The sequence below is a fragment of the Equus przewalskii genome, chromosome 20 (assembly GCF_037783145.1).
Source record: "Equus przewalskii isolate Varuska chromosome 20, EquPr2, whole genome shotgun sequence".
Taxonomy (NCBI): domain Eukaryota; kingdom Metazoa; phylum Chordata; class Mammalia; order Perissodactyla; family Equidae; genus Equus; species Equus przewalskii.
Genome location: NC_091850.1, coordinates 32,223,637 through 32,241,518, shown reverse-complemented (window position 1 = coordinate 32,241,518; position 17,882 = coordinate 32,223,637). Strand labels below are relative to the sequence as shown.

Genomic DNA, 17,882 nt, shown 5'->3' with positions numbered 1-17,882 from the left:
GGGAATAGGGACCAGTATATCATACTCTTCACAATCTTTCCTTTTCCTTAATTCTGATTTCCTGCCTGGAAGAGGTCAAATGAGGATTCTTTTTTCTCTCAGTCCTGTGGACTTTGGCTTGCCTTTTCATGACCATGGGCTGAGGCCTTTCCCACAGCGAGTCCTGGGAAAAGGGGATGCTTCTCCCAGAGGCACATGGGCCGAACCTTTGTGCTCTGTGATCTTTTGGTTTCCTCTGAGGATACTCTCTCTGCACCAGGCTCTCCAGGCCTGACTCCTGCAAGCATTCTGGGAGGGGAGGGGATGTAGGCCGGTCTCTGCACTGTTTAGGCCCTTGCCAAATTAGAGAGTCTGTGGGGCCTCAATGGAAAAACCGGATTTCCTATTATACCCCACCCCCCAGGCAAATTCCTTCCCCCTTCTCGAAAGTTTGGTTCTTTCTGCTGCTCCAAAGAGCTCCTATTCAGTAGGACATATTTCTTCTTGTCTTCTGGAAGAGCTGAACTGTGGTTATGAGCACATGAATGTAAAACCACTCCAGGGGCCCCCTCCTCCCTTTTGTCTTGGCAGATACTCAAAATCTGATAAAGCAATTTGGCCCATCTCTTCTGCAGTTTAAAACTTCCATGTGTTGCCTATATGCTTCTTAATGAGGCTAGCGACTCTGTCCTTGACTTGCTAACTCAGTGCCAAAGTCCAGGAGAATGCTGGAGCTGGAAGGAAACTTCGGAGAACCACCTCATTTGGCAGGTATGGAAACTGAGGCTCAAAAGTGCTAAAGGACTTGCCTCTGGACCTACAGCTAGCTAATGGCAGAGTATATTACTGCCTATTATAAATATTTGAGTCATTGTTAATTAACGATGAAGTCAGATCCTGTGCAGCTACATGCTAAGAATTTAAATACAGTAAGTAGATTATTTACCCAAAAGTATAAACACCACAAGCATCTCAACAGCATGATTGTTCTGAAAGGATATGCAAAATAACTGTCCATTTAAAAAAAATAACTCCAGTGTAATTGAAGAACTTATAATGCATGCTGTATGTTAATGGCGTGATCTAGAGGGTTGTGGATGACAGGTTGGTGGCATCATGGCCACCCAATCCATACAAAGTAGACTGGATGGGCAGATTAAAATGGGCAATCACAGTGAGCTCATGGTTGTCTTATTGCTAACACAGAAGCTCATGAGCTGTGCCCATCTCCCTAAATTTTAACTTAATGCCTGCTACTTCATGTCTGCTGTTGGGAACAGTTGAAACAATGGCCTCCAGTGGGTAATCGCACCTTTGGCAGCAGGCTTACAACCTCTGTCTGGTTGAGCACAACCCACCCGCTTCTGATAAAGCAGGTTTTCTCAGCCCTGCAAGGGTCCAGAACGTAGGCTTCTCAGGCAACTTAGGTTGCAGGCTGAATGTCACAAATGCCTTCCTTAGCAAAGCAGTATTTCTTCCTATCTCGCTTGCTGGCTAAATTGAGGACTTTGAGACTTGGCTGAGAGTGATGAAGCACCTACTGATATTCTAAAGTTTTCCTACCATCTTCTCTGACACCACAGCCTCCGTCAACACATCAGTGACTTTCCAAGGTACAGCAGTTGGTGGTTTGACCAAATATTTTACATCACATAGCTGGCGTCACCTTTCTAGTCTGCAATATCCAAGTCCTTGGCATCTGCCTCGCTCCCTCCCTTACTCATGCAATGCCACATTTTAGGTTCTGTTACTTTTAGTTCCCGCACTTCTAGGTAACACATTCTATAGTTGTTTGGAATTTAATTCAACTGATTGGTTGGATTTGGCAAAATTCAAATAACAATGATTACACAACATGGGGATTTATTCTTCCTTTCATTTCTGCTCTTTTCTTAAGGAATGCTGGTGTAAGCCCCGCCCAGCAATTTTTATTTTCATCTCATTGGCCAGAACCATATTGTAGAACTATTCATACCACCAAGAGAGGCTGGGTTTTAGTTGAATACATCGCCACACCCAACAAAATAAAGGAAGAAAGAGAGAATGGACGTCAGGTAGTCAGCCACCAGCTTCTGACATAAGCTACCTGTTTATTTATCACATGAAGCCCATTGGTGACAGTGGAGCAGGGATTACTAGGCAGGGTGCCAGCCTGGGTAGATTGGGTATGAGTTCAGAAGGGTGAGATTGTCAGGAGCAGGCAGGCAGCATGCTGATGCAGAAAGGAGCGAGGCCAAGTCTAGTGGGTCTGGGTGCTAATCCTGGCTCTGTTATTTACAGAGTTCCTGACTCCAGTCCTGGTTCTGGTCATTGTGAGACCGTGGACCAATTAATTAGCCTCTCTGATTCTGTTATTGATCTGAGCCTTTAAAAAGAGGATACTTAATAATATCTCCCTACAGTATTGTTGGGGCAATTAAATAAGGTAATCCATGGAAAGTATTCATTTAGATCAGTGTCTGACACACGGTTATCCTCAGGAAACGTTAGCCATTAGCCAATGTTGGTCAAATGGGTTCAGATGCCCTTGTTTTATAAGGTGGTTGTGAGGATGGAAGGAGAGAATGAGATAATGGGGAAGCATCCAGCTCAATGGGGGCATTTCCTCCTCACTCCTTCTTTTGTAGCCCCATCCATTGGCAGCCAAGCAGGTTCTCACTTCAGGGTCTTTGCTGTCCCCTTGTCTGAGAACAGCCTTCCTAGAGATATTCTCTCTCCTCAGTCTCTCCTGAGAAGGGCCTTCCTAATCCCCTCCTACCTCCATCGCTCGCTATCCTCTGACACTACCGTAATTCTCTTCATAGTACTAATCTCCATCTGACATTAGTATTTTATGTTTACTGATTCACCATCATCAGAACACGGGCTTCATAAGGCTCTGTAGGAACATTGTCTGTTTTGTTCAGGGCCCAGCGTGGGATAGGCACTCAAATGCACATCTGTTGAATGAATGAATTGTAGCTATTTAATCAACAGTGGTTTCCTTTTCATATGTGAGTGTTTTCTAAAAGTCAAAAGAGGACCCTAGTCCAGAAGGTAGGAAGATCAGATGAAGACTGAGGAAGTTGGGACTCAGCCGAGGTCACAGCAGGAGGACGTTTAGAATCCAGGACTGTTGCAAGAGGGAGTTAGTACAAGACAGCCTGGTGTGAATCTGGTTTTGAGGCAAGGTCTGGATAAACCAGAGGCCCCTGTTATGCCCGCTGCCAGATTCAGGATTCAGCCTCTGGATTACGGGCTACTCTGGGCCCGTGACTTTAAGCAGATGGTTAGTTTCACCTAGTTCAGCGTTTCTCAATCTTTTTTATTATTGTTCCCCTCCCCCCATCCTGGAGAATAATTTAATTTAAATTCTCTCTAACACAAGAAATTAAATACTAAGGAATAAGATTTTCTTGGGTAGGATTGCAGAGGAAGGACACTAACCATTATAATATGTAAGATTTTTTTTGCCCGCCTCCCCCAATCAGTTTTCACCCCCTGTAGGTGATATCACTTTGCTAGAATGTATGATTTAGCTGAAAGGGGATCCAAGAGAGTTGATAGATTCTAACACCGTATCAATAAACTACCTCAGGAATAGAAGCATTTATTTTGAATGCTAGGGCTGTCAGCTTCAAGCTACTCAAAATTAATTTAAATTATCATGGCTGTTTGCTTGAGATGGGAATCTAATTGGAGAATTATATATGGTAGACAAAAGTCAACTGGACCACACAGTGAACCTCCATGTCCACGGATTCTGCGCACTGCTGAAATGGACTGATCTTCACGAATAGAAGGTTTTAGACCTTTGCATAGATCAGCCATCCAGGGATATTGGTATTTGTAACTGTTTGCAGATTTCTGTTCTGTATTTTCTCTGGGTCAATATTTTGTTCACTGGAATGTTTCATTGGACATTGTAGAAAAACCACACTTTCCATAATATTGCAAAATCATGTATCTTTTCTTATGCCCTGAGGCGTCTCAAATCATTACAGTGGATGGGAATGCCTCGACTTCCCTTCTTTATAGAAAAATCCCAGGATGATGAGTTGATTGGAATAAGGAGGTGGAAAGATTACTGGAAAATTCCTAATTATAGGTATGGAATGGAACTGTTATGTAGCCCGTGAACACCCAAATAAGACTAAAATGTTTTTGAGGGTGTCTCTACACTTGAAATAGTTTTTCTTCTTCTGAAGACTCCTTCCATGCCTTCACCACAGTCAGGGTCAGAGGGCGGGCTCCCAGAAGTCATGTCGATATCTTCTGACCCTACCCCCTTGGCCATAACCCATTGGACTACAGATGGACAACTGTTCCAAGCTGAGCAAACCAGCTTTGCTCGCCTCCAATGTATTAACAACTTTTGAGTTGCAAAGGGCAGAAAACAGCTCAAGGTAAAGTTTATTTTCGTTTAAATTTTTTTTTTTTAGTTTTGTTTTCTTTACCTCTTTTCTTTTTTTTTAAGCTAAAATTTTTAAAATGTAATTTATTGAAAGGATTGATAGGGTCTTTCAGATTGACAGCAATGCAGCCCCCTCCAGAATGGCTGAAACTAAGACCAGGAATGCCATGGGGAAACCGGAGCATTGTCTCCGCCCAGTCTTGCACCTCTACCTTCTGCTGATCAACTTTATTTCTTGGCAAGACAGCTTTCTTTGCTACTCACTTCATACAGCAGGAAGAATATTGCCATCCAGAGCCCCTAGTTCAAAAGTTATAGCTCCTGCTACACAATAGAAAATGGGACCCTTTCTCTCTGGGTCGTGGTGCTCCGTTCTCAGGGAAGAACTCTGTTCCAGCTTGCATGAAATGCCCAGCTCTAGATCTGTCAACAGGGGCTGGGGGCTTATAGTATATTATGGGAACGTGGTCTCCAAGAACGTGCCCTTGTCAATTCTGTTAAGAGGGTTGTCATAGACTTATTACACACTAGTTTCCATTTAATTATGCATCTCCCCACCAGACTATGAATTCCTTCAAACTCCAAGGAATTTGACAGTCTATTTCCAGTGCCAGGTTCAAGGCCTGGTTCTTAACTGATATTCAATAAATACAAGTTAACATCAGGAAAAAAATTCTCTATTAGTCTTAAGTTTGGGTTTCTTCAATCAGACTTATTTAAAGAGCGTCTTGCCCAAAATATTTACCTTGTTTTCATATTATGGACCCGTCTGAACTGTGACTAACACCTCGAATTACAGACCATCAAAATTTTAATTTAAAGAACCTTTGAAAAATTGTTTTAGGTTGTCGAGAGTCTACAAGGTGACAGGCACTGTGCTGGGGTAGGGAGTATACTGATGAATAAGACACTGTCACTGTCTTTAAGGAACTCTCTCTCCACTGAGTATGAGAAACCTTAGAGATGATTGAGCTTAACTTTCTCATTTTACAGATGAGGAAATGGAGACTCATAAAGGTTGTTAGCCCTGATGGAAAATGTTTTGATTTATTCATAAGATTTTAATATGTCTGTGTGGAATTACTTTTTAGTGAGAAGGGTTACTTATTTTGGCCAAAGAAGACATTCAATTTTTGTACATGTACGGATTATCTTTTCTTTGATCTTGCATTTCTTTTTAATAGGCATGTGATTATGTAGATGATATTTGCTAAGTTTTTGATTTATTTGGAACCAGTTAATAGCTGGCACTCAAGTTCTTTGGAAACTCAAAACTTACTATATTGGAAATTTCTTTATGGTTACTGAGTAATAAGGTCATTTATTATTGACATGGCTTCTGACGCCTCTCCCATTTATTATGATTCCTTGTTAAATCACTTCCTGAGAAGGCTAGAGAATGTTTTCCATCTTAGATGGCACGGTTTATATTGACTTTGTCTTGGCAAAAGTGAAGTTCAGAGAGGAGAATGAAAGGGGTCATTTTTCTGCGTTTACAGACGATGGAGGTGAAAATTTTCCTTGGTAGAGAAGGAGAATTGGCGATGGAATTCAATGAACCTTTCACTGGGGGGACTTACTCTGTGCCAGGCACTGTGCAGAATTCAGAGAGGGCAAGGCTGCTGCCAGCTCTCTCAGGGGACACACCTGCTGCAGCTGGCCATGCAGGCTGTGAATGCATCACCGCTGTAAGCAGTGTATTCAAGGACAAGCCAAGGAGGGGCCAAGTCTTCTCCCCCAGAAGCTTGGAGAAGATGGCTTTTGGGTTAGCCCGAGAGTAGGTCACTTTCAGTTTACCAAAGGAAAAGAAGAGAGGAGGCTAAAAGCTGTAGGATGCAAAGGGATGTGATTCCCTCTGGATCTGTGTGATCAAGGTGGAACCAATGGCTAAGCTTAGGACTGGTGTTGTCCTAGGGTAGAGCCTGAATCTCTCTGTGGTGTTGATTGGCTCCTCCTCTTGGTAGAATTGTCAGAACATAGTTCTGAAATGGAGAGACCTCCTGTGTATGCAGTTGGGCTGATGAAGGCAAATGGACATAGATTTTAACTTCCTAGGCACATAAGCTCTTAAACATGTCCAGAACTCCTCTACAATATTCTAAGGAGTCTTGTCACACAGCTTGCTAGTTGGATGTGAATTTGATGAGTGTTGTCCTGGCAATAGTCATCTCATTTCCCTGCTGATAAGGAAACTTCCTGGAGAAGGTCTGCGTTCCAGAGGCTTCTTGTCTGAGTGGGTGTTTGTGTGTGTGTATGTATGTGTATTTGTGTATTTGTATGTGAGTCTGTGCATCTGTGTGTACAGAGTGGAGGGAGCTCAGCTGGGGAATGGGGAGAGACATTAGGTTTCTGGCTCAAAAAGCAAACATGGTCCTTCTATGATATAAGAGGCCATATGTCCTGTGTCAGAAGGCTCACTGTTGTGACTGGAATTTTTTGTCTTTCCCTCTTCCAGATGTGAATGAGTCCGGAGGAGGTCACCCTGTCACTGCTGAAGGAATGCCTCATTTCCAGGTCATTTGCGTGGGACCTGCTATGAAATGAACCAAGCAAGGACTTCTTGGACACTTCCTTCCTTCCCTTGTTGAGCACTCCGGGCGTAGCAATTGTTCCACTGTTGTTCTAATTGTGTCTCGTCCTCCTCTTGCCAAGGCAAACAGCCCAGTCTCGAGTAGGTGTCCCTTAGGCTCGTCTGCCAGCCTGAACATGAACACAGGTAAAGCTGATGACAGCCAGAGTTCCCAAGGGACGTGGGGCCCCTTGGGGCCCAGCCCCCAGGAGCAGGTCCTCTCATGATGTTGGTGTCCGGGAGTGAGCACCATGCCCATCACCCAGGACAATGCCGTGCTGCACCTGCCCCTCCTCTACCAGTGGCTGCAGAACAGCCTGCGGGAGGGTGGGGATGGGCCGGAGCAGCGGCTCTGCCAGGCGGCCATCCAGAAGCTGCAGGAGTACATCCAGCTGAACTTTGCTGTGGATGAGAGTGCGGTCCCACCTGACCACAGCCCCCCAGGGATGGAGATCTGTACTGTGTACCTCACCAAGGAGCTGGGGGACACAGAGACTGTGGGTCTCAGTTTTGGTAACATCCCTGTTTTCGGGGACTATGGTGAAAAGCGCAGAGGAGGCAAGAAGAGGAAAACCCACCAGGGCCCTGTGCTGGACGTGGGCTGCATCTGGGTTACAGAGCTGAGGAAGAACAGCCCGGCAGGGAAAAGTGGGAAGGTCCGACTGCGGGATGAGATCCTCTCCCTGAACGGGCAGCTGATGGTCGGAGTTGATGTCAGTGGGGCCAGGTGAGTGGGGGAGCTCCAGCTGGTGTGGGGACTGGATGTGGGATGCTGTGGTTCACTTATGTCTGATGATCAGCTCTGCAGCTGCAGAGGGTTATGAGTCCTACTGTGGGGAAGTGTCAATGGCATTGATCCTATAAAGGGGAATATACACTCTCTAAGTTGATGTTTCATGATATTTATATTTTTCTTTTCTGCTTCATTCTCTCTTAGAGGACTCAGGCTCAGAGTATTTCCTTTTCCCCTGAAACTTGTGTTGGAAAGAAAAGAAATAGTACATGACACATGAGTATGAGATATGTCACATTGAGTTAGACCCTCTTGCCCATTCAACCCAGCATCTCTCCTCCAATCAGAGCACCAAAGGTTGGGTCCTGAATGTGTTTCCCATATCACATTAGTAACAGACTCACAATCCAGAAGCCCCTTGAGATGTTTAGAAATGTCTTCAGACTACCTGTGCACCCCGCCCTAGTTTCCCCATCTTGAAAGATCCACTTGGATCTCATCTGAATGAGCATATTTCTGTTTTCTACCCATGTGGCCACCCACCATGTCAGTAAGTTATGATTGGACTGTTTTGTTGTTTCCCAGGTGAAATGAGGTCCCTAAGACCACCTTCTACTTCAATGATTCACTAGAAGGACTCATAGAATTCAGAAAAGCTGTTATGCTCAGGGTTATAGTTTATTACAGTGAAAGGATCCAGATTAAATTCAGCAAAGATAAAAGGTGCGTAGAGTAAAGTCCAGGAGAGACCAGGTGCAAGCTTCCAGTTGTCTTCTCCCAGCAGAGTTGTACAGACAGTGCTCAACCCTCCCAGGAATGATGTGTGACAGCATGTATGGAGTATGGTCAACCAGAGAAGCTCATCTGAGCCTTGGTGTCCACAGTTTTTATTGGAGGGCCAGTCTCCTAGGCATGGGGTGCCTGTGTAGCTGACCTGAGTTATTCACTGTCCAGTCCTTCCGGAGGTCAGACTGATACCATGTGGCCCAAGGCCCCCACCGTAAATCACCTTATTTGCTTAAACTATCTGGTATGGCCTAAAGCCCCATATATACAAAGACACTCTTGTCAGGCAAGATAGTCAAAGGACTTAGAGGTTACCTCCCAAGAGTCACTCAAGGGACAGTCCTTTCTATGGAATGTATATGGCTTGAATACCCCAAATCTGCCAAGTTAACCCTTTACTACACACCAAGTTTTTAGTGATGGGTATACATGAAAGAGTTGAGAAAAGAGAATTTTGAAGATATTGTGAGATGCAAACTTTTGTCAAACTTTCAGGGTCTTCTGTGATAAGGGCTCCTAGTCCCAGAAGGAGAGAATCATGGAGAGAAGGCCACCTTGAGAATCATGGTGACCTTTTGGTGAGGGAGACATCTAACCTAAGGAGACCCTGAAGGGAGGAAGCCAGAGCAGAAATACCTTGATTTTAATCTTATCCTTCCCTTCAGTCTCCTACCAGAGCTTTCCATTGGCAGAAACCAGCCAGAATCCAGTGGCAAGGGAGCCCGTTGATGTTGTCCATACATATCAGCCTCTTGGGGCACAAGTAGGGTGGAGAACGGTGGAGAGTGGATGTGGAGGGTCAGTGAGAAGTCATCAGGTGCATACAGTGTGGTCCAAGTTTAAATGAGGCAGTGGATGGAAAGGACATAGCACAGAGCTGGCTGGCAAGTATGAGTACTACTCAGTAGACACTCTCACCAGTATTTCCTTTGGGTTTCCTCTTTGACTGAAGAGATTCTCCTGGCTAATGGCTGAGTGCCTGACTGGCAGTTTGGGGCAGAAGCTGCTCATTTTCAAGGAGAGTAAATTTTAAGAATCAAGAAGAGAAATGATTGTATTTGGGATTAGAGATTATTCTTAGAAAAGGAGCAGTGCTGACCACCATAGCACTCAAGATGCTATAAGGAGTTGAGAAAGTAATACTCTTCCCTAGTGTCTGGACTTTTAGGGTTACTAGTGGGGATCACTATGAATCTTGAGGTAGCCCTCTCAAAGCTGTCCCTGGGAGTCCTTACCATTTGCAGCTGCCTGATTTAAACAGGGCTGATTTGAATGGATGAAAGGAAAAGGAGGAGAAGGGAGGCAACATCCAGTGGGAGAGCATAGTGGTCAAGAGTTCCAGCTCGGGAGCCAGACAACTGGCGCTCCCTCCTCAGGTTCCCCCACTTACCAGTTGGTCAATCTTGGGAAAATTATCCCTCTTAGCCTCTGATTCCCCATCTGTGAAATGGGAACTATAACACCATTGATACCAATGGCTAATAATGAACTAATGCACGTAAAGGGCTTAGCCCTATGTCTGGTAAATAGTGCTTAATAACTATTAGCATCATAATTATGATTATACATGAAGAGTGGTTTGGAAGACAGGAAATTTTGTATCCAAGAAGTTGCTGTATCTTTAGGATCTTGGAGAAGTTCTTCCCATACTGAAGAAATTTTCTCTTATCTATTCAGGAAGCTCTTCTCTCGTCCTGCTTAAGGATATGGAGTCTTTAGGAGGCAAAGTTTTCTGTCCCAGACTCTGAAAGCATATCTTACCTTGAAATGAGATGGCTTTCCAGCTACCAGGAGAGGATTCCTTGGTGATTTTAATTTACTTGTTGGAGGGAGTGATAGGATGATGTTCATTTTTGCAAAGAAAGAAGATACAGAAGAATGGAAAGGTGATGGGCCCAGGGTCGTGAGTGAAGGTGGAACACAAAACTAGATTCTTTAATGGAAGCTCTGAGGAAGGGGCAAGTATGGTGTGATGGAGGAAGCAGTAGGCTGAGTCTGGGATTCCAGGTTCTGTCCACAGGTCTTACAGCAACCAGTTTTGAGACCTTGGGTAACTGTGTCAGGATGCTGGAGTGGAGGTGGGAGGGAGGTTAGCTGTAGCTGCCTATGTTAACATATTAGGGTAAATCTATGAGACATTTCATTTGATCCACTTAAGCTGGTGTTATTGTTCCAGAAGCCCACAGAGGTGAAGTGGTGTTCCCCTGATGCCTGACCATTGATAGCTGGCATTGCTGAGGCTCAGTCTCTTTCTTCTGACTCCCAGCTACGTACCCAATCCAGTGCACCCAGGCATATCAGGAAGAGATATTTATTTAGATGGGTGTGGCCATTTGGCATCTGGACTGAAATAGATGAAGCTGAGGAACTTGGGGAATGGAAATAGGAGAAAAGGTCAAGGAACAGGGCTGTGGGATCACTAATTGTTATACCTGGGTGTCTGAAACATACCCAGGATTTGTTTTAATTAAGTGTGGTAAGACATGCAGACATGGAAATGACTGTCACGAAGGAAGAAGTTTATACTCACAAATCCCTAGAAACAGGAGGGAAGCACCAGAGTCGGTCAGGAGGCAGAGGGAGAAGAAGAGAGAGCCTGGCCTAAAGCCTTTATTGGGGTTATCAAGGGAAAGAGTGGGCAAGGCATGGGAGTTACACTGTGTAATCTTAGGATTGGATAGTTTGAATCGCTTCGGCAGGCTCTGAGTTACAGGGGTGGTCTCCAGGTGTCCAGTACCTGGCCCAGGGTGATTTAGACAGGGGGAATATTGGCTTGGCATGTGAGGGTTTGATAAAGGAGATAGTTGGGGGTGTGGGCTCTGGACTGGTTGGTTTGTATATCAAAGGCACGTTCTCCAGGGAGTCATTTCCTACCAGGAATTAGCTAGCCCTGGGAGGGGCAATCTCTCCAAGATCAACATCCCCAAACCCAAAGCATCAAAAATGCAGAAAATATAGTTAATGCGTTGGGCTTCTGGAAATTTTCCACAGATTTACTGAGGAAATAAATCTTCCAAACATAACTTTTTTTACCAGTGAACAGTCATGACTCTGAAATTCCCTTCTCTGATGGTGCAATCATGTGTGCGTGTAGGACAGTGAAGGGCCAGGTAAGGGAAGGTTTACCCGGAAGCCACTGAGATGTGGGGGGGGGCAGAGGGGGAAGGCCAAGACCCACTGCTTGGTCTTCAGGAAGCATGAAAGTGAATCGAGTAATGAGGCAAGGACCCCTGGAGTCCTGGTCTTCCATTGCTCATAACAGCCAAGAAGTTAACAAGACAGAAGAGAAGGAGACTAGCTCAATTTTTCAAGGTTCACTCCCTAATTCTCTGGAATAATTATAAGAAATATCGTTTATTGAGCAGTTGCTACCACAAGTGTACACTCTGCCATCTGCTGTCTCATTGAATACCTACCACGGCTCCAGAAAGGACAGCTTTAGATGAGAATCCTTGACCACAGAGAGGCCATGTACCTTGACCAGAGTCTCCTAAGGATGAAGCAGAACCAGATTTGAACTTGGGTCTATCTGCCACCACAGCCTGTGCGCCTAACTCCTGTGCTATACTACCTCAGATCTGCCCCAGAGCTATACTTTTTGGTCCTTGTCACGTCGTCTGGTGCTTAATTTCATGGATAGTTTACGGCTTCACAAAATACCGCCTCAGCATAATTGTAGACACCAGGGAAGAAAATAACTAGAACAAACTGTAAGGCTTCCTCCTACCCAAACTGACAAGGAAAACAGAAACCCCCCCACCTCATCTTATAAAAGGGAGCCCAATTTTAATTTCGAATCCTTTTGGCAAAAGCCAGAGCTTTAGGACTGGAACCACTTTGAGAGCAGGTATTAAGAAGTTTAAAGTGTTTTGAATATTCTCAAGATGTTCCTTTTCACTCTTTGTAACTGAGTTTCCTTCAACAAGAAATTTTTCCACAACCCAAAGTAGATTCTGTCCTGAAAAGTGGTGAGTTGGAATTAGGGTTCTGTAGAGATCTCTCTGTCCCTCAGCAAACAGCCCCCTCGATGATCATGTGTCCACCCTTACTTGTAGACAGCAGATTTCAGGTGTCAACACACTCACTTCCCACCCATCCCACCAACACAATCAGTGATCCACGCTATCACTTGGAATTAGAATACAAGGCCCTCTTTTGGGTGATCCATTCTGCTCCTTCTCTTGAGTTTGATTTTGAATTCAAAACTACCTTAAGTCATGTTGTGGGTTGAATTTTGTCCCCCCATCCAAATTCTTATGTTGAATCCCTAACCCCCCAATACCTCAGAATGTGGCCTGTTTTGGAAATAGGGCCATCGCAGATGTAATTAGATAAGATGAGGTCGTATGCCCCTAATCCACTGTGACTAGTGTCCTTATGAAAAGGTAAATTTGAACACAGACATGCACACAGGGAGAATGCCATGTGAAGATTGGAGTTATGCTGCCACAAGCCAAGGAATGACCAGAAGCTAAGTGAGAGACCTGGAATAGATCCTTCCTTACTACCTCGGAGGAAGCACGGCTCTGCCAACACCTTGATCTCAGATCTTTAGCCTCTAGAACTATAAGACAAATTTCTGTTGCTTAAGCCACTTGGTTTGTGGTACTTTATTATAGCAGCCCCAGCAAACTAATACACGTGATATATCGACCCTGTCACCTGTGGCTAGTCGGTTATTCAGACAGTTTCCTTCCTGACAAGAGTTACTCTGGAAACTTTAGAGCGCCGTGGATGTTTTTGGAAAAGGGCGTTCTGAAAATCGCGTGTGTGCTAAGTGTGGGAGGAGCAGGTGCAGAATGTGGAAGATGAGGTCATGGTTTGCTTATTTTAAAAATTAGCTTAGGGTCAATTTGGAAAGTTCTTCTCTGGGGAAAGAGCAGAGAATTCAGAGCCGTGGGTGTGATACCCTTCTACACTCCAGGACCAGATCTGAAGCTAAACCTGCGACTGTCCCAAAATTACGGACCCCATTCAGCCTTCTCACTGGCTGATATTCCTGAAGTCCTCATTTGCTTCCAGGCTCCCCCAGTAGCTCTGGAAACTCTGCATTCTTTTGAGTGATAACAGCATCGTCAGCATGGAATGAACTTCCAGAGAACTTTACGTGATGGGGGAAGGATATCAGTTATGTTTGATGTCACGTGCCCCATCTTGCAGGTGTGGCTGCTAACACACAGAGGAAAGTTTTGTTTGCGAGCTCTATCATACCTACTCTGGGGAAGATGGGATTTTCTGGAATGTTCTATTTACTTCTGTTTTGTGCAGGAAGAACTGAAAAGGTTTTTTAGATTAGTTCCTACAAGGAATACTTTGTAACCCCAGTTCCTCCCTCCCTCAGCTAGCTTTCTATAAGTAAACCAGATCTGTTCCCTGAGGACAGATTGTTCTAAATTGGTAACAAAATGTGGAATTAATTAAAACACAACCCACACACCAAAACAAAAACAAGTAGCCTTTTCTGAAAAGGAAAAGGGCCCATGTTTCACTTAAAATGTGTTTTTCAGGATGTGAACCTTGACTGGACTTCTCTGTATATTAATAAACGTGAGCAGAGCATAGTATAAAGAACACGGGCCTCGGAGAGATGGATCTGGCTTCCAGACCTGCTTATTGGCCATGTGACTGTGGGCAAGTTACCTCAGCCACGGGAGGTTGATGCTATTTCCCCAATAGGGCCATTTAGTGGATGAGATAAGATGATTTACTTAATGTACTGAGTAGACATCTGGCACACAGTAGATGTTCTATCAAAGGTAGCTTTTAACGCTCTTCCTGGTCGGCCTCCGGTGACCTGAACCCAGGGCACAGCATGCAACTGAGAACAGGCCTTTGAGTTTGAGGGACAGAGAAAAGCCTGAAACTCTGGCAACTCACTCAGCAGGTATGAGAATAACCTTCAGCTCAGAAACTGGGGTGATATTCAGATACTGAGCAACCAGTATGGCATGGGTACCAGCCGATGAGCAAGGATGCCGGCACATGCAGGAACAGGGTCGTGGAGCCCACAGGGCCAGACTGCACCTTTGAGTTACTGGAGTGTGAGAAGTCTGTGTGGTCCCAGGAGAGGGGCCAGGGTGCTGAGCTGGCAGCAGGGCCCGGGAGGCCCAGGACAATTGGCCAACTAGTACAGGAGCGTTACCTTACATACTGGGCAGACTAGCTGAATATCAGGCCTGGCCAGAAGTAACCTTCAGCACAGTACCCATTGCCTTTAAACTGTGTGTAAAATTAAATTTAGGGTTGTTACAAGCTCAGACTCTGGTTACCCATGGCAACCTTGAGTTCTCTCTAGGTTTCAGCAGATTTTAAACAGAGTGTCAAGAGGCTGCTAGAAGGTGTTACTGAGAGAAATGACTGCAGGTAGTGATGGAGGAGATCGCAGAGAGGTAGAATTGCCAATTATAGCTTTATAATATAGTCTCTGGGGTCATTTAGCATGAGGGTTCTACCTACCTGGATACAACCAATGGCACCCGGCACTCTATTCAGGACTGTGTATATAGTAAGAGGTGGTCATCATGGTGACCTAGAGACATTCAGGAAAGGTTAAATTATATTCAAGTTGCCATTTAAGAAGCCAGAGAAGCGTGTAATACACTTTAGAAAGATTTCCATTACAGAAGGTTAAAAGGAAAACAAGTTTCAGCATTTAAAATTCAATTATCTGGAAAACTCGTCATGTGGAACAGCCCATTCCCCAAGGATGCCATGGAAATGAGGCATTACAGGGCCTTACATTTGTGCCCACTTCATTCTTCTCAGCCTGCTTTCCCCACATGCTGTTTCATTTCATGACTTGGTTTCTGGAAGGTATCCCAGAGTTCATTCAAGTCCTATTTCCTCATTGTACCAAGGAGGAAACCGAGGCTCTGAGAGGTGGTTTCCCTAGGTCAAGTATTTTCTTAAGAGAAGAGCAAGGACTGGAATTTGGGACCTCTGATGCAAATTCTAGAACTTTTTCTCCAACACCGTGGATATTAACCAATGAAATTAGGATTTTTTGTCAACCAGTTTACTGTTGACAACAAAAACGAATAGATAATCAAGTTTTTCTACATATTCTCTACATATTTTCCTATATCCATTCTCTAAATGGATGGTAATTACATCTAGAACCTTCCTTCTCAACAGGAGTTTATCTGATAGCAGCTAAAAGTATAACTGATGGCCATTGGAATGGACAGTGGGAGCTTGCTTTCCCTCAGCTTTGCAGAGCGCTCTCTGGACTAGGCTGTGGAGGATCTTTCACCGTCGTCTGCCATCTTGTGGTTGAAGTCAAGCACAGGGAGAGAAAGTGCTGGGAGTTTTAGCCAAGTCTGTTATTCGTTAGGCTGTGTGGGCTCTCAACTGTGCTGTTAGGATGATGTTCTCGGCCCTCACAGCTCTCTCTAGAATGGCAACATCTGGGCCATCCCTGAGCAGAAAGTGACTCAGGCACCATCCTCCTCCTCTGGGTGCCTGGTGGCCTCCTGCTGCCCCTGGGAGGTGCCCTGTTTGGTCCCCCCATGGCATCCTCTCCTAACACTCGCAGCCCTGGCCCTCAGGTCTCCTACAAGTTGGTGAGCAGCTGATCTGATAAACCCACTGCGCTGAGTTCTTTGTGATGGATGGTGGAGGGAAGTTGTCCTTCCCCAGTGCAATTCAAGCCTCCTGAAATCAGACAGCCTTAAGGAAAGTGTGAATAGCAGGGCAATGTGGTGGGTTCTTTCAGAAAACTGACAACTTTGGTATGTCTTCAGTCACAGCCTACAGGTAATGTTCAGAGCCATTTACAGAGTGGCTTTTCAGGGTCCTGCTTGTTCTTATGAGGGAAGAGATTACATAAAAGGAGCCACTTTCCATGAGTTAAAGGGGTTGAGGATGCAGAGCTCCATCCAGAGATGCTCTTTAATTTCATCCCAGTGACCTGCTTCTCCTCTGGTACCCCCATCAGAGCCACTGCTTGGTGATTGACTTCAGCCATGGGAGATGGAAAACCCAAATCGCCCACTTAAGACACTCGCTTTGAAACTTTTAGCATTACTTTCGGGAATTGTCGTAATTGTAATTGTAAACCATAAAGAGAAAAATGATAAAAGCATCTTAGTGTGATTATAGTACTACCGGCCTGACTTCATGCCCTTCTCCTCTCTATGGTCACTCCCGGGCCATTTTCAGCTATTTCTTAACTTCTACTTCATTTTTTACGTCCAGGTATTAAATAAGTGATAAGCATTTTTATTCTCTCGGTTTGGGCACCAGGTGCCTCAAATGACTCTCGAGATTTTCTTTTCTGAAAGGTCATTGAGTTCCGAGTTTTGACACCTGTTTCGGCCATTGTCCCCCTGTCAGTCTTCTGAAGCAGAGGCAGGTAACCGCATGGCCTGGCTCAGATGTTCATAATTAACCTGTTTGCCAAGCACAGAGGTTAAAAGACTTGAATCCCTGTCTTTTGGTGTTCAACTATGGCTTGCTGCCTCCTTCAGGAGGGGATAAAAATCTAATATTTTCAGGACCCAAGTATATATATCTCTCTTTTGTGCAATTTGTAATAAAACATGGGTTTTAAACAGTTATATAGATTTCTTCATGGGATTCTTTGAAATATTATCTCCCTCCAAAGATTTTGTTTGTTTGTTTGAGGAAGATTAGCCCTGAGCTAACATCTGCTGCCAATCCTCCTCTTTTTGCTGAGGAAGACTGGCCCTGAGCTAACATCCGTGCCCATTTTCCTCTACTTTATGTGTGGGACGCCTGCCACAGCATGGCTTGCCAAGTGGTGCCATGTCCGCACCCGGGATCCGAACCGGCAAACCCCGGGCTGCCAAAGTGGAACGTGTGCACTTAATCACTGCACCACCAGGCGGCCCCATCCCTCCAAAGATTTTGAGGGTGTGAGTTTAAGTTACACAATATATAAAATGGTTATGAAGATGTGACACTGGTGGCTTTTTGGATGACCCAGTTTATCAATGTTGAAATGTATAGACAACACTCAGCGGTGTGAGTATCTGGGTTCTTTGTAACTCCAAGCCCAGAAACCTGGATGCAGGGGCATCGGTGATGGTCTAATAACTGAGTCATTTCACAGTTACTCGTTCAGGGCTCTTTCGGCACCAGAAAAAGGATGATGCTGTCCTTTACAATGTCTCTAGGACTTAAATTTAGCCATTTCCTTTGGGGAGGGACGGGAGATGGAGAGCTGGGCTCTTTCCATAGCTGAATTGTGTGTTTGCTCAGCCTTAAGGGGGGACTCGAAGGTGAGTCCATTTAGATAGGCTGGGATTTCTTAGGAAATTTTTGACCTTTGGGATCACAGGTATATTTTCACAAATGTCCCTGCAGGAAGCCTGAACTATTATGGGAGGAGGAGGGGCTAGGTGTCCTTAAAAATTCAAACCCCGTTGATTGCAAGTCTCTCTTGAATTGCATGGCAAGTC

The 17,882-nt window shown here is 44.8% G+C and overlaps 1 protein-coding gene across 13 annotated transcripts in view; it reads left to right on the top strand.

Moving 5' to 3' along the window:
* PDZD2 (PDZ domain containing 2) overlaps window positions 1-17,882 on the top strand; it is a 345,614-nt gene that overhangs the window by 111,651 nt on the left and 216,081 nt on the right. For all 13 annotated transcript variants that reach the window (XM_070587089.1, XM_070587087.1, XM_070587099.1 and 10 more), the window contains one exon: window positions 6,828-7,668. In XM_070587089.1, the coding sequence (XP_070443190.1) occupies window positions 7,193-7,668 (476 nt within the window). In that variant the 5' untranslated portion in view covers window positions 6,828-7,192. The remainder of the gene's footprint in view (window positions 1-6,827; window positions 7,669-17,882) is intronic.